The 21,617-nt window shown below is 36.2% G+C and overlaps 1 protein-coding gene and 1 long non-coding RNA gene across 2 annotated transcripts; both read left to right on the top strand.

Moving 5' to 3' along the window:
* The first annotated feature begins 13,580 nt into the window (after positions 1-13,580).
* LOC113294236 (mitochondrial import inner membrane translocase subunit TIM17-2-like) lies at positions 13,581-14,176 on the top strand. Its single transcript, XM_026542642.1, has 2 exons — positions 13,581-13,637; positions 13,784-14,176. The coding sequence occupies exons 1-2, from the start codon at positions 13,581-13,583 to the stop codon at positions 14,174-14,176; spliced, it is 450 nt and encodes a 149-aa protein (XP_026398427.1).
* A 4,259-nt stretch (positions 14,177-18,435) lies between these two features.
* On the top strand, positions 18,436-20,120 carry LOC113293828. Its single transcript, XR_003332596.1, has 3 exons — positions 18,436-18,539; positions 19,087-19,134; positions 19,513-20,120. It is a non-coding gene; the product is annotated as an uncharacterized LOC113293828 (long non-coding RNA).
* Positions 20,121-21,617: the final 1,497 nt, after the last annotated feature.

Genomic DNA, 21,617 nt, shown 5'->3' with positions numbered 1-21,617 from the left:
TGAGAGAAAAAAATCGTTTTATCTAAAAGAATTTGAACGGCTAAGATGTGGTAGGAAGGGCTCATACGGATTATGAAAATATTTGGACGGTATAGATTTATGTTAAGAGTGTCATACGGATCAAGGAAAGTGTGTTTTATTTGTGCTTTCTCTGTGTTAATACGAACTCATGTTTTCGGTTTAATTATAAATCTTTGACATGAAAAAAAATCCAAAAAAAATATTAATAAATTTAGGACATTGTTATCGACATTCTGATATAAAAAAAATCCAAAAGATGTATAAGAATGAATCGGGAAAATGAAAAATGAATTCGATAATTAGTGTGTTTCTTTGTGCTTTCCCTTTGTGTTTTTGTGCTTTCACTTAGTGCTTCCGGTTTGAATTTCGATTAGTCACATAGGTCATGAAGTAATTTTGACAAGTCATACAGGTCATGATGTAGAATTAGTTCACACTGGTAAACTCAGTTATAAGATTCCTAGAGATGGACCACGAAATTCAGAATGGTTTTGTCTTTAAACTTAGCTAGATACATCATCAAAATTGATGAATATAAATCTCGGTGTTGATTCGAACTTCAAATGTGGTATGACAACATATAAACTATGAGCCAAAAATATTCGGGAGGGTTTTGACTTCAAACTTAGCATGATACATCATCGAAATCGATAAATATGAAGCTCAGTGTTGATTCAAACTTCAAATGTGGTATAACGACATATAGGTTATGAACTTAGAAGCTTCGGGAGGGTTCTGACTTCAAAATTAGCTGGATACATCATCAAAATCGATAAATATGAAGCTCGGTGTTGATTCGAACTTCAAATGTGGTATGACAACATACAAACTATGATCCAAGAAGCTCCAGGAGGGTTCTAACTTCAAACTTAGCATGATACATCATCGAAATCAATAAATATGAAGCTCGGTGTTGATTCGAACTTCAAATGTGGTATAACTACATAAAAATTATGAAATTAGAAGCTTCGGGAGGGTTATGACTTCAAACTTAACTGGATACATCATCAAAGTCGATAAATATGAAGCTCGGTGTTGATTCGAACTTAAAATGTGGTATGACAACATACAAACTATGATTCAAGAAGCTCCGGGAGGGTTCTAACTTCAAACTTAGCATGATACATCATCGAAATCGATAAATATGAATCTCGGTGTTGATTCGAACTTCAAATGTGGCCATGAGTGAACTACTATAAGTCGGAAACTTCGTAAGAACGATGAATCCATCCATTTACATGTAAGATTCCTTTGGAATATACCTTAAAACCTTAAAAAATCTATTTTCTGTCATATTAAAAATACATTTACATGTAAGCGCCGACGGTGTGTTTCGGAGGAGAGGAGAGGTTTTTTTCGAAGGAGAGGAAGAAAGAAAGAGAGAACCAAATATGAAATAGAGTTCGAGTGGTTGAGGGATACAACCAATAATGAAAATTAAAATGATCGACGGACCACATTTTGTTTGATCCACTCATACAGATCAAGAAAAAGATCTTGACAGTTGATATTATATTTGGGATGCTCATACGGATTGAGAAGCAAGTGTGTTTCTGTTTGTGCTAATACGAACTCATGTATCCGGTTTTTTTATCAACATTCGACACGAAAAAAAATCCAAAAAAAAATATTAATAAATTTAGGACATTGTTATCGATATTATGATTAAAAAAATCCAAAAGAATGAATCGGGAAAATGAAGTCTGTCTCTACTTCTATTTCTTCGGTCTCGATTTAAAAATAGATTCCTGATTATAAATTAGAGCGTACTTGTTATCCGAAATCTACTGTTTGGTTTATACAATTGCATCTTAATCGATCGACCTTAGTCAATTTCGCCACATAGTTATCTAACAAATAAACCGAATTTTCGTGGCTTCACTTAATTTCACTTGTTATTTGTCAATCTTACCCAATGTCAATCGGCCTCACTCAGATTTTCCCAAAATCATTAGGTTCTTTATTATCTATCATTTTAATTGAATGTTCATCGACCTTAATTAATTAAAGACATTATTTATCAATCTTGTCCAATATTACTGGATCTCACTGAATTTTTCTTAGATTCCATGAGTTTATATGGTTATCGATCAAATAAACTAAATTTCCTTCGTTTTGACTTAATTTAACATGTTATCTATCAATCTCACCCAATATCGTTGGACCTCACTCAGTTTCTCTTAGATAGATTGGTTTATCTAGTTATCTATTATTTTAACTGAATGTCCATCGACCTTTGTGTATTTCACCCTTTATCTATCAATGTTATCCAATTCGCTCGACCTTACTCAATTTCTCTTACATAAATTGGTTTATCCAGTTATCCATTATTTTAACTGAATGTCCTTCAGTAGTTCACCGAGGATGGGAACTACCGATAGTAAATCGGGAAAATTGACCAAGTTCCACCGATTTTTTGAAAAAAAGGAATTAATGATATAATTTTAAAATTTTCAAGGTTTTGATAAAACACCTAAATCAATTTCATGTTAAATCATATGAAACAGATTTTTCCGATTCTTCCTTTTCTCTGTCCCAAATATTTTTTAATCACGAAATTAGGATATAAATAGTATTTAAGATCATACAAAATTGTGCTAATTACAAAACGAACAAGGAATACGATTTTTCAAATTTATCTGGCCAATAGAAAGCCAAGAGCTAGGTAATGATTGGAAACAAATTTGATAATTACCTTCGGTTTTCAGTTAGATAGAATTTCAAGTAATGTATTAGAAATGGACGGGAATGAACAAGTGAATTATTATCGTAGAAAATATGTAGAACATATAAATTTTGGATTGAATACTACGAATGTGTATAAATAAATTGAATGAAAATGATTAGCAAAATGAGAAAGAATGGGAAACCCACCTCGTAAAATTACTATAGAACTTCTATTGGAAACCCACCTCGTAAAATTTCTACAAATCAAAATTAAACATCTCAACATCAAACATCAAACATTAGATTGGTGATCGCTTCCCTTTCCCATTATTAGAATCATCCACTTTCCTTTTCTGAATTGGTGGTTGTTATACCTTGGTTGCTCAGACAGGTTTTTAGCAGCCAAACATATTTTGAATTGCTGATACATGGTAGCTTGAAGTAAATAGCTACTAACCTACTATTCCACTCGCTATGTAGTACTGGGAAAAATGATGGAGCAACCCAAAAATTTAATTAGTAGCTACGATTTAATGGGAGCATGTTAATAGCATCCAAAGTTTTTGGTAATTGCAAACATGGTTGTTTAACTATTAAAGCGACCAAAATTTTGAGATCTTGCTAAGATTTTGGTCGCTTAAACCAAGTTTTCTTGTAGTGCCAGTAGACTTAAAAAGAAGACATTTATTTTTACCCAACTGGCAAGAGCCACAAACAGAATTAACATACTTTGTAGACATCTTGATAGCAACAGAAACATCAGGCTTGCGAAGTATATTTGAAGTAGGATAGCCTAATCTTGAATGCCAGATAGTTGAAGAAGCCACAACGGAGAAGAGAGCCACATTTTGAGCCATATTTTGAGTCAAATTATGAGATGATGAACTAGTTTGTATTGGGTATAGACCATCCTGTATTTTCCCTCTAGCCAGAATATGGTTGTTCTTCAATTACTTGATTTCATAGACCAATAGATAAAAGATAAATGCACAATGACTATCCAATGTAAACTTAGCAACAGATAGTAGATTATGCTGAATATGAGGAACATAAAGTACTTTATTGAGTTGAAATTTAGCATTTGAAGTAGAGAAAGTAGAAGACCCTGTTAAAGAAATAGGTAGAAGCTTACCATCACCCACCATTACTTGCTCAGAACCATAATAAGAAGTAGGTTGAGTCAACAATGTTGGTGTGTTTGATAAGGGCGCCTTTTACCCTCCTATGTGTAAGCGAACCGGTGGTAAAGCGCTAGTGCAGAGCCGTATTAGTATATCATTCGAAGCCAACAACTGTCTGAAGCTTCTTCAGCCAAAAACAATACACAAGTCGGGCTTGCACTATGAGCAAGTTGTGCTACCTTCCCGCTTGGGCTAAATAGGGTTCTACCGGGAAACCATAGATTTTTGAGTTTTCGCCATTTCATATGACTAGAAGCACCAGAATCTGGTATCCAAACATGTCCAGAAGTAGTATGTCCCCAATAACTTCCGGATTCAAAGGCAGTAGAAGAAGAAGGTTGAACATTATAATCAAATTCATTTTGAAACCAAGGAGTAGAATCCATGTTGCTGCCAGCATTGAGGTCGAGACCAAGAAAAGCTTTGTGTAATGGTGGACCACTGTTCTTTGATTACGTATATCTAAATAGACACCTATTAGCCAAAGGAATGTTTGAGTCAAGAACTTGTTTCTGTGTTGGATTAAATTCAGTCTTCTTGAAACCAGTTTGAGATGATGAAGGATGAAATTGAGAAGATAATGAGTTGTTAAATTGAGGAAATCCAGGAGGTATATTGGGTTTACGAGAAGATGAATTTGAAGAGTAATTTTGCTTCTTGACAAAGAAGGCTGAGTTTGTTGGATCAGTGACAAGAGAAGTGACTGATTCAGTTTCTTGCTCCTTTAAAAATTTCTCATAACTAATTAAGCGATAACGTAATTCAGAGAAAGGAAGAGGAGGTTCTCTATTTTGAAAACTAACAACAAAATGAATATACTCTCTTCATTAAACCTTTAAGAGCATACATAACAATATCTGTATCAAAAACTGGTTCTCTAATCTCAGCAAGTGAATCAGAAATATTTTTGAGTTGATGTAGAAATTCACTAACATTAGATGATCCTTTCTTGATAAAATGTAACTGAGATCGAAGCATAGATTTCCTAGCAAAGAATTTTTCAGTAAACAATTTCACAAGATGTAACCACTTATCTCTGGTTGTCACTTTTCCAAGAAGTTCTGATGATAAAGATCTATCAACAAAAGCATTGATACAAGATCCAACAAACTTATCAAATTGTAACCACTCAAGATAGTTAGGATTTGGAACCTGATTGTTGTTGATCATGACGAAAGGTTGTTTTGCAGGAATTGAACCATCAACAAAGCCATAGAGATTCGTACAAATCAAAATAGAAGCCATTTGATCTTTCCAAATAAGAAAATTGGAATTATTCAACTTTTTTGAAACAAAATTTGCAATATTAGGAAAAGGAATACTAAATTTACTTTGAAACATAAAAGGATGATACGTTTGTTGTTGAAATTGTGGTTGTTGTTGTTGAAATTGTGGTTGTTGAGGTTGTGGTTGGTGAAATGAAGTAAATTGTGTTGGTGATTGTGGTGTTAGTTGTTGTAAAGATCTGTATTGTTGGGAAAAAGTTTGGAAAACAGAAGTATGAGAAGGAAATTTTATTGGTGTATGTTGAAGAAAAGATGGATATCTCTGAGAAATGTTTGGTGAAACATGAGAAGTAACCAATGGAGAAGGTAAATGAGTTCAAGAAGGTTGTAGTGGTGGTGGTGGTTGAGATGAAGACGATGGTTGTGAAGAAAAAACAGGTTATTGTGATCTGTTTGGAGATGAAAGAGGTGGAAACATCTCAAGATTTGGTACTTGACGATGAGATTGTTGTTGTTGTGGTGCAGCGGAAGAAGGTTGAGTAGTTTGAGTAGACCTCGTCATGAAGAAAAAGTTACAGGTTTAATGGTGAACAGGTAGGATCATACAGAAGTCAGAATTATCTTATGGTGTCTGATACCATGTAAGAGTAGTAATTGTATTGAAGGTAAAAGTTAATCTTGAAAGATACAGGACAAGGTCCTTTTATAGACCTGGCAAAGATAAACACATGACTCATGTGTTTACAATTAACAGACAATTAACAGAATAATAAATGAGGTATCCGTACAACTAAAACAGTCTGGAAAGCATACAATAAGATGCAATGAGAGCCGTTAAATGGTCTAACATACCTAATAGCCATCAAGCATGTGGTCACTTCAAAAATTACGACTCATTAACACTTTTGTTGTAATAATTGTTACCATCATGTGAAGGCAAATAAACAATGGTGGAAAAAATTCACGCGCCGCATGTGTTCTAACAAAATATCCATACTTCCAATAAACTTTTGCTAAGTCACACCTAACCTAATTGGGAAAAGAATACAACTTGTGTGCTCTTAACGCTCTTAACAAAATTTCGTTATATTAGTTGATTATATAAATGGTTTATATATAAGTCCGACCATTCAATTTAAGGAATTAAACTCTTTATCTAATGATATACACCTTTGCCCATAAAACTCAATGCAGATAAGAAAGAAGAAAGCATGTGGCAGTGGTTATAAAACAAAAACATGAGTCATTGGAGACGACTAAACTTATCAATTAGGATATCTTATGTATCTTAAGTAGTCCCCATGTGTCCGCCACTATTACTGTTGTTATTCCTAATGAGGTTGGTATCTCCATGAGTACTTGACCTGTGTGTTTAGCATATACATCATGTTCCTGTTTGGCCTGGATTTCCTCGTGCTGCTCCGTCTGAGTTAATCTTGATCCAATTTTGTTGAGGTGGTTGCCAGCCAATGATAATGGTGATGTCAATGAATTTTTTCATAGGTCTTACTTGTAGGTTTTGGTGAAGGCATATAGGTGTGAGATGTTATAGTTACCATCTGTATTCTACACACATTGTTAGAATTGTACTCTTGACTTGTGAAACTGAGTGCTTGGTTCTTTGGTAAACTTGAGAATTTCTAGGAAACCACAAATGCCATATAGTGAAACTGAATAGGGTTTGGGTTGTTGTTGGTAGCTTTTTATCGAGCACATCCCGAAGGTTGTTTGGTTTGTCGGGTATTGGAGTTGGGTTCGGAACTCGATGAAGGTGGATGATGATAAGGTTCCATACTTGGGTACCTTGAGAACATGATAAAAGGAGGTGTTGTTCCGTCTCTCAATGGTTTCTGCAAACTGGACATACATTTTTCGTGTGATATTGATGTGATGGAGTTTGTCGAAGGTTGGTAATCCTTCTAAGCGAATTTCCACTAGAAAAGTCTAATTTTTTTTGGACACTGTAGTTCCCATATTTATTTGAAGTCCACTAGGTTGATGGTGGAATTTGATGGTGTTAAGGGTTGGTTATGAGTTTGGTGGGGGGTGGGTGATGATTGCATACCCAGTTTTTGTTGCATATTCTCCAGTTTTGGGATACAACCAAATATATGTGTCTTGAGTTTGACGATTATGTATATGTATATTGATCATATGGTGTGTCGTACTTACATCAAATGGTTCATACATGAGTCGGTGGTTCCATGAATTGGAGTCCAGATGAATGAGAGTTTCCTTTTTCCCTTGGGGCAATTTGGTTGTGAGGTGTGGAATCCAGTTGCTATAGATATTGGTTGTTTGTCCATTTCTATTTCTTTTGATATATTTTTCATGCGAAAAAGAAACTAGTCTAGCTAAGCTCTTCCAATATAGGCTAGCGGAAAGTTTTATGGGAGTCATGTGTTAGTGATCCATTATTGGTTCATTGCGAAGATATTTTTTGTCACACATTTTTCTTCCAAATTGACTGGTTGTTGTTGTGCATGTGCCACACTCTTTTCAGAAGTAGGGCTTGGTTATATTGCTTTCTCTTTATAATTGCCATCCCTCCTTCCTGTTTGTTTTAGTCAGCATATCATATCCAGTTGGGCGCATCTTCTTTGTTTGATTGTTATGACCTCATAAAAAAATTCCTAGTGATTCTTTTTTTTTTTTTTTTGTGAACATGGTATGGAAGCATTTGAGTTTGTATCACATGGTTGGCCGTTGGCGTAAGAGATGTGTTAATAAGTACCACTCTTCCTTCTTGGTTAACACATTTGGTTATCCACCCATGAGATTTTAGTTGAATTCTATCCAGTATATCCACATAAATGTGTGATGAGGTCTCTCTCTTGAATGATACCCCTAGGTATTTAGTTAGTTCTGCCGTTTTGCTGATCTGAAACTCAGTTTCGATTCTTTGGATTGTAAAAGGCCACAACTTTGGGTGATGAATGATGATTAACTCGGCCTTGTTGATCTCTTTCCTTGCTGACGGTGAGTATGCATGGAGGATTTGTTGGAGTGTGGTGCAAGTTTCGGGCTTAGCCATGCATGTGATTAATAGATCATCCGCATACATTAAGTGTAGGTTAGGTGGTGCATTTTTTGAGACTCTCAAACCTTTTAGCTTTCCTTGTAATTTGATATTTCCTAAATTTGTTGATAATACCTCATCACAAATGATAAAGATATATGGGGATAATGGGTCACGTTGTCGTAATCCTCGATTTGGTTGGACGTTTCCTTGTGTTGTGCCATTGATATTTATTGCGTATTATGCATGTCATGATGTAGTCAAGAAATTTCTTTGGAAATCCTAGCTCGATGAAAGACAGATCTCGCATGACACGATTATAACAAAGATATTTTACAAAGGAATGGATTTTGTAATGGTTTCTTTTTTCTTTTTTTCTTTTAGAGTTTCCCAAAAAACAAAATTGTTTCAAATAACTATGTTAGGATTTATGAGTTTTGTACTGACAGGATATTGAGCATGATTATTCATTTCCAATATGAGGGCAATTCCTATGGAATGAACAAACATGACTCAACGAACATGAAAAACGAGTGGCCAAACCATTACGGACCAACAAGAGGCGCACGTTTCATTTAAAACGGCGTGGAGCAGCAAAATTCGTGGGAGGATTTTCTTAAATCTCCAACGCTTCTTCGGAAACTGCTAAGTTCAATTTGGGTTTCTCAAAAATTATTTTACTATTCTTTATTTACTTTATCATATTTTATCTCACCTAAATCTAATATTATGAATTTTAACTTTATCATACAAAAAAATTATATTAAAAATAAACAGTAGTGGGATCCTAAAAAATCAGATTTGTTCATTTTACATTAATTCTCCGTAGTGGAAAATCACATCTGTTCAGAATTCTGAAATGCTTGCGCACAATTTTGTGGCGTTTATAAACGTTGCGCATTTTCTGTGCAACGCATTTGTCCGTTGCACAAATGGATTTGTACAACGTTCATAGAAGTGCACATCAGATGGTGCAACGGTATATTTTTCTTATTTGTGCAACATATTGTTTAATTTGTGCAACGGCTATTATTTATAGATAACACATTTGTGGGTCCCATTGTGATTTTCTGTCAGCGTTTTATTATTTGGTGGCAGTTACATTCGTCGCTCATTTCAGGTGATTTGTGCAACGGATAATTTTGCCATATTTATATAAGTTGCACAATAATTTGCAGGTAAAAAACAAGTTACCGCCGGCACACAAATCCGGCAGATTTCTGCTTCCGAATTACAGTGTATAAGAATTCCAATCAAATTGAATAAAACATTAAGAGGTTAATTATCAGCATTAAAACTTGTGAAATTACAGCTCTAAGCATCAACTAGTATAAATTTCATTGTAAGCAACATTATGATTCCTCAACACAAATTCCTAACTGATTATAAACTTGTGAAATTACGGCTAAGGCGAGAACTGATATGCGAACTGAATCACCCAAGTTAGATATACTGAATTACCCAAGTTAGACAAAAATAAAAACTTGAGTACTCAAATGTTTTCATGTCTTGAGATCAGAAGACATCTACATGTAGGTATAGAGTAAGTCTGAAATGCTTACCGCTGCATTTTCTACATAAAGAATAAGTTGTTGGCGATTGATGATTGTGCATAAAGTCTTCCTCGACTGAGCAACTGAAAATAACTGGCTCCTGACTCGCTACACTAATCTGCACATTCAGAGCAAACAGAAAAGAATAAAGATGCAGTAGAGGACGAACATAATCCACAAACTTACTTATTGAATAAAGAAAAAAAATCCAAAAACGCACCCTTTCTGCGAAGGATTTTAAAATCAAAGTTGGTATATTACATGAGACATTTTCGTGATAGAATCTAAATGGGTAGTTTAGTTAATAAATACATTTTTCATCGCTTGTCGTGTTTAGTTGATCATGGGAAATCAACAGTCCGTGGAGGGGATATTTTCAATGAGTGGAAGAATCTAAGGAAGGTCGTTTGCAGCCAAATTCACTCTGCTCAAGCTTGATAGGATGTAGCAAGATAAGTATAGTTTGAGGCAGTTAATCAACTGCAAAAATCAATTCAGAAACAAAATTGTTGTCAGAATTGAGCAACTGCACAATAATATACACCAAATCTGGTCAAAAGCAAACGGAAGCTATAACACAGAATTGAAAAGTAAATACGAATCACTGGTTTTTGATGTTGTTTCATTTTCAAAAATCTTAAGTTTCTACTTTACACAACAGTAAATATTGATTGTTGGTTGAGGATAGGAATATTGACCAGTTAGCATGGAATTAAACTGCAATCCTTCAACACTCCACAAGGAATTGAACTGCAATCATTGCCACTCCAACAATACCGAAGCCTGATCTAAACATCAATGCTTGAAACATCGTAAACAAAGATAGAAAAACAGTGAGAAGTGGAAAACCATCACCAGTTACAATGATATAACATCAAAGTCACAAACTGGTGCAATGAAAGTCCTTACCTGGAAAAGAAAAGAACAACTCCATATTTGTATATGACATGACATGAGTATAAGTCCTATCCTCGGAATCCAAAACACGACCACTTCCACCAACAGGATAAGTATTGGACCTTTTTTATAGGCTAGGAGTGACTATTCGAGGAGGGTTGGTGGTACTTGCCGGTGTAGACCCATTACTCAACACACTCTCCCATGCAGAGGCAACATAAGCAAAGACCAGCAATGTCCTTGTAAAGAGAACCTTCTGAACGTAGCCTCTGACATCCCTTGTCAACTTCCTGAATATCTGCATTCCAAAAGAACAATTATGATTGATAAATATCACACATAACTCTAAAGTTTTCCAAGGATTTTGCAAATCACAAACCATTCAGAACAGGCCTCCAAGTGAAGGACCAGCAATGTCCAGCCTCTTGTTTCTCTAATGGTCTCGATCATCCTCAGGCCTTCGACCGGGAGAACATAGCAACAGTCAATGAATTGTATATCTAGGGGAGCAGCTAAAGAACTTTCAAGGAATTTCTGAATGCATAATAACGGAAGAATACACGTGAAACAACTCCCTGAACCAGAGTCCGAGTTTCGATGAACATCTGTCAATTCTTTTCTATACATCTTTTCAATCCTTTAACAACCTGAAGTTTTGATATGAGTGGTTGTAGGAAGAGTGCTAACTATATTCCTTAACGTGACCCACAGACCCATTCTTAATATAGCATTACTATTAGTTTTAATAAGTAATGCTTGATGGACCGACTGGATGTTAAAACATACCTAAAATAGAAAGCTTCCTGGAGAATCTCTTTTGCGTACCTGGAAAGCCGAGATATCCAAGGAAATGTGTGAGCATATACAAATCCAATCAGATACAACAATAACCAAGTGTAGTATTGTCAACGAAACATACTTGATCGTCTTTTCTCTTGTCACACCCACAGTGGATACTCTTTTACCAATGTAATCTAGTGCAACCTACAGCAGGTTGAAATAGACAACCTCATCATTTAGCAGCACCTCTATTGGCATCAGAGAAAAGGAATCACTGCTTGTGCTGTAAGGCAACCTGATGTAAAGGGAGATAAGTAAACACTATGAGTTGGTCCAAAATGCAACAAAAACAGTCGTTGGCTTAGAAATTCATCCAACATCAAAATGGAAGTTTTAAACACCTAGAAGGATAAAATTTAACAATAAAATCACGTGTACCTGGAAGTATAATTCTAAAAAAGGTTAACCCCAACACTTAGATGGATGAGATAACAATAAATTATAGTGGCCTCTCCAAACCAAGGTGTATGTTGTTGATAGCTCACTTAACCTACTTAATAAGAAAGTCCACTGACTAGATAAAGGAAGGAAAATATAACCGTTGACTTTACTAGCAGCCTTAGTTACAAAAGATCTAACTGTATACTTGTTGGTTTTTTCAGAGAATTCGTAACAAATCTGCTCCAAAATATCCTTATCACAACAAACTTATAGCCTGAAATACAATAATAATTGTTTTATTTAATGCATGATATGGAAGTCCACAATCAGTTACCCCTTTCGCACTGGCCCGAGAAAGCATTCGCAAAAGCATGCCACTTGGTGGTCTAATTTGAGATTGCGATGGACCAAACTTCAACGATGTAGGCGAATTTGTTAGGCTGTCTCTTCTTGAATACATACACATGTACCTCACACTACGGAACACCAAAAAATCATATCATCTTAAAATGAAGACTAAATAACCACACCGCAATAGATCAATCACCAAGACACCAACAAGAATAGGTCAAAACTTCATCACCAAAACTACCACAAGAAACACCAAAAACCACCCATAACGGCAACAGCTGTGAACCGACCACCACCAACGACGACAAGTAAAACATCACCAACCACTAACACCTGAATCCAACGTCCATCAACAACATCACCAACCACTGCAACAAAGCAGGAAAACCTAAAACTTTCAAACAACATCCATATACATGGTTTTCAATAAAATAAATCTAAAACAACTTCAACAAGACAAACTAAATTAAACCTAAGAATTCACAAAAATGAAATTAAAAATTACACATGCTTTAAAGAAATATGAAAACACAAATAACATACGCAAAATTGCAAAATATTTACCAAAATAAATGCTACCAAGATTAAAGCATTAATTCTGTGAGATACTATTCACAAAACTAAGTCAAAATCAGACCACATCATCAAAAATAAACAAAACTAGAATTGGGGTTTGTACCTGATGATAAATTAGGTAAGAATCAATCAACTTTTGGTTAATAAAAGCATAATCGAAAACAACTTAGAAGCCTAGTTAGCAATTCGGGTACGGGTAGTAGTTCGTGACGGCATACGTACGGGAATTATACGTATTTGGCTAGGTCGGATTCGGTCAAAAATTCGGTCAATTATTCGTTGTTCGGACGGTAATTCGGAACAGCATACGTACGTGCATATTCGTTTTATAAATGTGAGTTCGGCACTTAAATTCCGGCTCCATATATGATAAATTGATAAGTATTATGACCTTATTAGGAGACTAATTTTATTTATATATCAATATATGATTTATAAGATGGAAAAATACATTTTAGCGTGATTATTAAACAAGAAGTAAACAATTTAATCGTATAAATGTATTAAAAAACTAGTTTATGGACTTTTAAACAAAAATTAACACATAAACACTGGTTAAATAACTACCAATAAAAATTTTAACTGAATAATTTTATTTAAATATAAACGACATACTAAATCAAATAAAGTTCTAATTCGGAAATATCATTCGAATTCGGTCAATTCGGATATGTTCGCGAATCATTCATGAGATCCATATAGTACGGAAAATAGGTTCGGAGTTCAAATAGTTCGGAAATATCATCCGGATTCGGTCAATTCAGATACGTTCTGGAATCGTTCGTGAATGATTCGGAGAATTACTAACTAGGCTTAGGAGTCCTAACTTAGGGCTTAGGCCCATGGCTTTCTGACAGCATCCTCAAGAATGGGCTGTACGGAACTACAGGATTCGGCTGTACGGAACTATAAAGTCGAAATTACTGTACAAGTCCGAACTATACGCAGCCCACGTATTTATTCTCGGTTAAGAAGTTTTCTTCGCGATCCCGAAGGAGAAAGCCTAAATCAAATTGTAACAAGAAAAACAATGAAACAAGATAGGTTTTTGGATTGTTGATTACTTTGAAGGAGCCACGGTATGATGCAGATGGGAATGGTCCATGCCCTCACAAAATTGTAAATTTTGCTGGTGGTGCTTTTGGGTTAGGAGCTGTAGGTGGTGGCGTTTATCACTTCGTAAAAGGATTGTATAATTCGCAAAGAGGCGAAAGATTAATCGGCGGTGCACAAGCTGTTAGATTGAATTCTCCTCGTCTTGGATGTTATTTTGGTGCTTGGGGTGCTACGGTTTCAGCTTGTGAGTGTACAATCGCTTATGTTAGAGATAAAGAAGAACGATGGAACTTCATAATTGCCGCTGCTGCTGCTAGTGGATTGTTAGATATTCGTAAAGGTTTTCTTAGAGCTTCGAGGTCAGCTGTAACTGTTGGAGTCTTACGGACTTTAACTGAAGGTGGTTGAATTTGGTTAAATAGATATCCGTCCAAATTTCCGGTAGAACTTTTGAGTACGAAGGAGAGGAAAAGCAGTGAAAGTAAAACAACGATTTTGGATACTTGATTTAAGGTGCACTTTTTATGTTTAGGCCTCGTAAGTATTTCCTCGTTATGCAATTAAAAAATGAGAGTTTGATGACTCTGAGCTTTGATGCGTTTGCTGATATGCCGCACTATTATTAGCTTTTGATTTTACTTTTTTACCAATTTACTTTTACCAACTCATTTACAAATGAAACAAAAATTACAGTACTAATTCAGTTTACCATTTAATTTTAGGGATGCTTGTTGCCCTCTAGCTAAGTCACACATATTAGCTACTCATACGACACTACAAAACAGAGGCCAAAAAACTTTCCAAGAGGACAAAAAACTGTCCAAAGAGGTATTAGGGACGGTTTATGTACTGTCCCCTGTTCCACCGTCACTAATACTATTTGGCCATGTTTTCTTTTTGGAACGGACATATTTTAGCCTTGATTTAAATATTTTATGACTATTAGGGACGGTCAGGTCATCACCGTCCCAAATATCCTTCTTTAGGGACGGTTTTTTCAAAACAGCCGTCCCTAAAAACTACTTGTTTTGTATTGCGATACGACAGGTTCAACACAACAAATGTTCTCGAATTCTTCAAATGGTCCATGTATATAAACATTCAACTGAGAGTAACTAGGTGATCGAGATTTATTTTCAATGGAGACCAAAAGAAGATAAAAACAAACATAGACAATGGGCTATTGGAGAAAACTAAAATTGATTCTACACACAACTGATATGTTGAGCAGGTTTCTATTCAGCATTACGAGCAGGATTATATTCAACACGATCACAAAAGAAATCACTCTCCTCCAACTGCATCTCTGGAATTTCGTAATCAAGTATGGTATGATCCATAATTCCTTGCCATTTGTTTTTGGTAATGAAATAATTTAATCTTACTATTTAAGGATATTTATTTATGCTGGTTGCATAAATAATTATTAAAGTTTATTTATTTTTTGGTATTTTTAATCCATATCTCCTTTAACATTTGGTTGAGTCTCTCTCTGATTAAGGTGAGTGCGCTTTTAAGCACCCCATTTAACCCAGGATATACATTACTCCTCTTCTCAACCCCGATCATTTCTTTTCGAGAAATTTTTTGATGAGGACGGTTGTTCGTGCAAGATTGGCTTGCCTTAAATCACTTGGATTGCTAGTTATACTGGGGACGGTTGTTTCTTGACGGACAATACGTGTTGACGTATGAGTGGTGTTTGGTTCTCGTGTGCTGGTGGGCTCTCCGCTCTGCGCGGCGAAACGCATGCAAGCCCGATTATCTCTTCAGTCTCGTCCCATGCTTTCCTTTGGAAAACACCCGTTTGGTTCCTGTGTTGCTTATCTATCGAGAAGGTATCGATTTTGTCCCTCGCTTCTATTACCTCTCTCCTGCTCTTGGGTGGCGCGGGATGGTACTCGACAAGGGTCTCGTCTTCCCATTGGTCAGTGATACTATTATCCCGTTCTAATGGCGCATGAGATCTTTTTGTTTCCTTTTGATGCCGATGACGCTATTGGGAGTTCGGAGTATTTTCCGATCCACGGAAAAACGATTTCCAAAATCGAATGTCATCTTCTTCCGCATGATATACGGTGAAATTCCGACGATGGTCTACCCAGAAGATGGCGTCATTGAGGAATGCTACCTGGTTGATCCTGCCAGTAATCATATGCTTGTCTCAAAGATTAAACCATGCATGTGTAAGTATGAACTAATTAATTCAGACTGTGAAACTTCGAATGGCTCATTAAACCAGTTATAATTTGTTTGATGGTACTTGCTACTCGGATAACCGTAGTAATTCTAGAGCTAATACGTGCAACAAACCCCGACTTCAGGAAGGGATGCATTTATTAGATAAAAGGTCGACGCGGTCTTTGCCCGTTGCTCAGATGATTCATGATAACTTGATGGATCGCAAGGCCTTTGTGCTAGCGACGCATCATTCAAATTTCTGCCCTATCAACTTTCGATGGTAAGATAGTGGCCTACTATGGTGGTGACGGGTGACGGAGAATTAGGGTTCGATTCCGGAGAGGGAGCCTGAAAAACGGCAACCACATCCAAGGAAGGCAGCAGGCGCTCAAATTACCCAATCCTAACACGGGGAGGTAGTGACAATAAATTACAATACAGGTCTTTTCGAGTTTGGTAATTGGAATGAGTACAATATAAATCCCTTAACGAGGATCCATTGGAGGGAAAGTCTGGTGCCAGCAGCCGCGGTAATTCCAACTCCAATAGCGTATATTTAAGTTGTTGGAGTTAAAAAGCTCGTAGTTGGACTTTGGGTTGGGTCATCCGGTCCGCCCTTTGGGTGTGCACCGGTTGTCTCGTCCCTTCTACCGGCGATGCGTTCCTAGTCTTAATTGGACGGGTCGTGCCTCCGGTGTTGTTACTTTGAAGAAATTAGACTTCTCAAAGCAAGCCCAAGTTCTGGATACATTAGCATGGGATAACATCATAGGATTTCAGTCCTATTACGTTGGCTTTCGGGATCAGAGTAATGATTAACATGGACAGTCGGGGGCATTCGTATTTCATAGTCAGAGGTGAAATTCTTGGATTTATGAAAGACGGACAATTGCAAAAGCATTTGCCAAGGATGTTTTCATTAATCAAGAACAAAAGTTGGGGGCTCGAAGACGAACAGATATTGTCCTAATCTCAACCATAAACGATCCCGACCAGGGATCAGCGGATGTTGCTTTTAGGACTCCGCCGGCACCTTATGAGAAATCAAAGTTTTTCGGTTCCGGAGGGAGTATGGTCGCAAGGCTGAAACTTAAAGGAATTGATGGAAGGGCAGCACCAGGAGTGGAGCCTGCGGCTTAATTTGACTCAGCACGGGGAAACTTACCAGGTCCATACATAGTAAGGATTGACAAACTGAGAGCTTTTTCTTGATTCTATGGGTGGTGGTGCATGGCCGTTCTTAGTTGGTGAGGCAATTTGTCTGGTTAATTCCATTAACGAACGAGACCTCAGCCTGCTAACTATCTATGCATAGGATTCCCTCTGCGGCCAGCTTCTTAGAGGGACTATGGCCGTTTAGACCACGGATGTTTGAGGCAATAACAGGTCTGTGATGCCCTTAGATGTTCTGGGCGGCACGCGCGCTACACTGATGTATTCGACGAGTATATAGCCTTGGACGACAGGCCCAGGTAATCTTTGAAAATTTCATCGTGATGGGGATAGATTATTGCAGGTGTATTGTGGCATCTGGCGTTGTTATCGTAGCATCTGGCACAACAATGTTGAGCGTTAAGGCCGTTATCGTAGCATCTGGTGTTTGCCCATCTAGGTGTCTTAAGATATACCTAGACCTCCAGGTGTATGCTCGCCTGCGACCAGGGTCACACTCTATGAACGGCTATACCTCAACATGCAAACTTGTTACATCATCCTCTTGGTGGACACATGTCCCCTGGGCAGGAATAAAGTGGATTTGCTGCGATAACGGTTGCGAATGCGTAAACCCTGCTAGAACAGTTCATCCGCTCCCTGCTCATAACAAAAACGACACGCAATGTGTTAAGGATTTTTCCTTATGTTCAGGTGGGTTGTGTCTCGACGGGGTGGCATCCGGTGTAAAAACTTTCACCGCATTCTTGGAGATACGGTCGTTACGCGATACTATCTCTAGCCTACCTGATACTTGTTATTGGAAAAGGCTTCTAGTTCTGGCGGGTATGGGGATAAATCAGAAGTTGACATGTATCTTTCTTATTTATTATCTCAACAAATGTTTTCCAAAAACAAAAATGATAAAATATATTCAGTTAAGATAACTAATATCCTCTCCAAAAATATAGAGCTATCCTCACCGAAATCCCAAGGTTTCAATTTTGCCTTGTACACGGACAAAGTTTAAGTTTTGCTGAGTTGACGGACAAAATCGGTTGCCCGTCCATATTTTCTAAGTTTTGCTTTTCTATTCCAAGATTACCCCTTAACCATAGTTAGTAGGAGACAACTATAGTTACTTGTAATATGGGTAGCTTTTATAACCCGCATCCAATGGGTACTATAGTTACTTACCCTTTGTTTACCGACTCTCCTTCTTCTCCTCTGTTTTCTTTTTTTTTTTCCGTCAATCACTCCATTACTCCCGTTTCTTCTTGTTCTTATTCTTATTGTGCTCTACAAATGAAAAAATATTTAGCTTCAAAATCCAATTCTTTCTGAAACCATAATTGCATATTAAGCATTAGAACTTGCTTTTAATTTCTTTCTTTTTTACCATGGCAGTATAAATCCCAAAGAGAAACTATGGGTTCTGGTAAGTAAATCTATCATAACTCACATTTTTATTTATATTTTAAGATTAATTGTTTGATGAAAAATTAGTGTTAGCCATTTTGTTAATTCTATTAAGATTTTAATCTTTATTTTATTTTATTTTCCTGTGTGTGTGTTTATGGTATGAATGTAGGGATTTTTATAAAGCTATGGGTTCTGTTTGGTGATTTTAGGATATGGGTTCTTGATTTTGTTTTGTTCATCAGAAGGGTTTAAACTTTTTTGATTTGAGGGGTATTTGATTTATGGTTCATCAGAAAAATTATGGTCTCCTTTAGGAATCTTTTGTTCATGCAATTACTGATTTGGTGTGTTGGTTTTTGGAGAGAAAAAAATGATCTGATTGGTGGCCAGAAATAGCACATTCAACTTGCTTGTGCTCCAGATCAGTTAAAGATTTTTATCCCTTCTTTTTCAGTGAATTAATTGTTGTAAAGTCTTGGATTAGTAGATGTAGCTTATAAGCATGTACTAAGTAGAGGTGAATAATAAAGACTAACAACTTTATGTGATCCTATTTTCTACAGGATTTCGTTGAAGAAATATTTTACAGGGAGCATTCCGTTGGAATAGCTGTAAGTGTACATCATGTGCTTAGAATTACCCTTCTTTTTTGGACGACCATATGACTCAGTTACCCATTTTAATTTATAGCATCGTCTGAACTATCTACCCATTTTAATTTAGACGACCATGGGACCAACATACTTGATATATTTTATACGAATTTCTTATTGAGGCATCCAATAATATATGGTCCTTGCAAAATCCTGGTTTAGCTAACAGAATTGTGCAGATGAATATTTTTGATTGGTTTCTTGAATGGTTTCAAAATCCAATTGGATCTGACGAGCAAAAGTAGAAACTAATTCAATCTGTAGGTACAACAATGTGGTTTATTTGGAAGAGCAGGTGCAACTTGATCTAAGGAGTAACCATGCATAACTATGCAGGGGTAAAGCAATGGATGAGGAACGGGCGGAAGCAATTGGAGCCTGGGAAGCTATTTGTTGGCGAAGGAAAGAAACATCACTCATCTGCATCTGGAGGGTGATAATGCTCACGTAATAGCAACATAGAATGGAAATACTTCAGTGGTTCAGTGCACAACTAATTCTATTGTTAAAGATTGCTTAACTTTATTCGTTGAGATTGATGAATGGAAGTGTAGTCATGTCATGGTAGGATGAATATAATTGGGTATCACAGCACATGGTTGTATAAAATAAGTTGAGTCATCCGATCCTTGGGCGCATACATTAAAATGGGTAAGTGATGCAGACCGTCGAAAATTGGTACTCGAATCAGATATATTGGGTCTCTAATCGTTTGAATTAGTTTGCAACATGGGAGAGCTAAGAAAAACCAACCATTTTCACTTGCCATAATCTAGAGATGGTGCAGTTATTCTTTATATTACAAACTCAATGCTAATACACGAATCTGAAAAACATTTCAACTGATATGTAACAACATTTTTCAACAATAACTGCAAAACAACTGGATCATCCAAGGATTCTTCCTAAAGTCTTCTCCATCAGCTCCAACTCTCCTCTTCTACCCAATAATCCACACCAAGATATCCAACTCCACTAGCTACCGCTTCCTTCTGCTCATTGTAATCATTGTAATATCTGACATTGTTCAAGACCGGATGGTTCAGGTGGTCTAATGTTGGTGATCTTAAATGATCCAATCACAAAGGCTTTGAAGAGCAAAACAATACCGAGAACAAATATGAGATGTTTGACATGCTTATTCAACGTAGACACGACACTCCTGGGTACAATATAATACTAACCACACTGCATTCATACAGTAAAACCAACATAAAAACATCAATAATCTCAAAATACGGATTGGGTTCTCAAAATATACAATTTACCTGCACATTATGTCTATGTGAACGAACCAGAATCCTGTACTAGACAAAAAGACTACACGAACGCATGGCCTACAAGAAAACTTTAATAATTAGATTATGTAATAAGGAAGAAGTGTACGCCTGATATTGGGGTACCCCTTTAATTATTCAACCGAAAATGGATTCTCAGAGGTATTAGATAATTTTCTCGATCATGACAGTATGGAAATGAATAAAAACATTACTGGTTCATGTACTTCAGCACGATATACCTCAAATTCCGATAAACATACTTGGTGTCCTCTGGTTTAATCATACAAATTAGTTACTCCTTGTGACACTTCAAACACACCAAATGAAAGAAGTGAAAACATAACATATGTGATCTAGCTGAATATTCGTACTAAAGTGTTTTTTCTATCGGTCAATAGGAAAAGATTCATCGAAAAAGAGATACTTAAGGATACCTAAACCCAATAAACACAACTGACACAAAAAGAAAAGGAGACCGAGATTGAAATCGATCACCTAAAGGATAGGACAAAGAAAAAGAATAATAAACATTAAAAAAAATTATATCTTAATAAACATTCTACGAAAAAATCATATTTTATTAACAGGATGATTTATATTTAATTTCAGTAGAAAAAACAGACAGAAAGAAGCGGTTGACTTTGGGCCATTGGGGAGAACTAAATTGATTATAGGAGAAATGATATTTTGAAGTATAATAACCAGCCCAAAGTGTGAGCTCAGAATATTTTTGAGTTATTTTGCGACTTAACAAGGTTCTGAAGTACAGGCCATCAATAATCAGAAGATAAATATTTATCATTCTTCCTCTTATTTTTATTTTTCTAACAAGAACAGTGGGTGAAAAATGAAAAAGCTCAAAGAAATTTGTTCCGAGGTAGAGTTATACCATTGCAGCATTGCTCACAAAGGATTATATGTTCTTGCAGATAAAACAAGACCAGTTGCTTTTGAAGAATAGAGAAAAAACATTAAGGTTGTGCTTGGTACAGAAGGAGTTTGAATTCTAGGGAGTTCCAACTGCCTAGAATTTAAACTACCTTTAAAATGAATTCCATCCTTTCAAATTGATGTATTTGGCATGATTATGAATGAAATTGATGATTACATTATTTTTAATATTTTTTATTTAAAAAATTACTTAAATATTATACATTTAAT

Source organism: Papaver somniferum, chromosome 7, assembly GCF_003573695.1.
Source record: "Papaver somniferum cultivar HN1 chromosome 7, ASM357369v1, whole genome shotgun sequence".
NCBI classification, from domain to species: Eukaryota; Viridiplantae; Streptophyta; class Magnoliopsida; order Ranunculales; family Papaveraceae; genus Papaver; species Papaver somniferum.
Note: the sequence above shows the minus strand (reverse complement) of the source record. Positions and strands in the feature narration are given on the sequence as shown.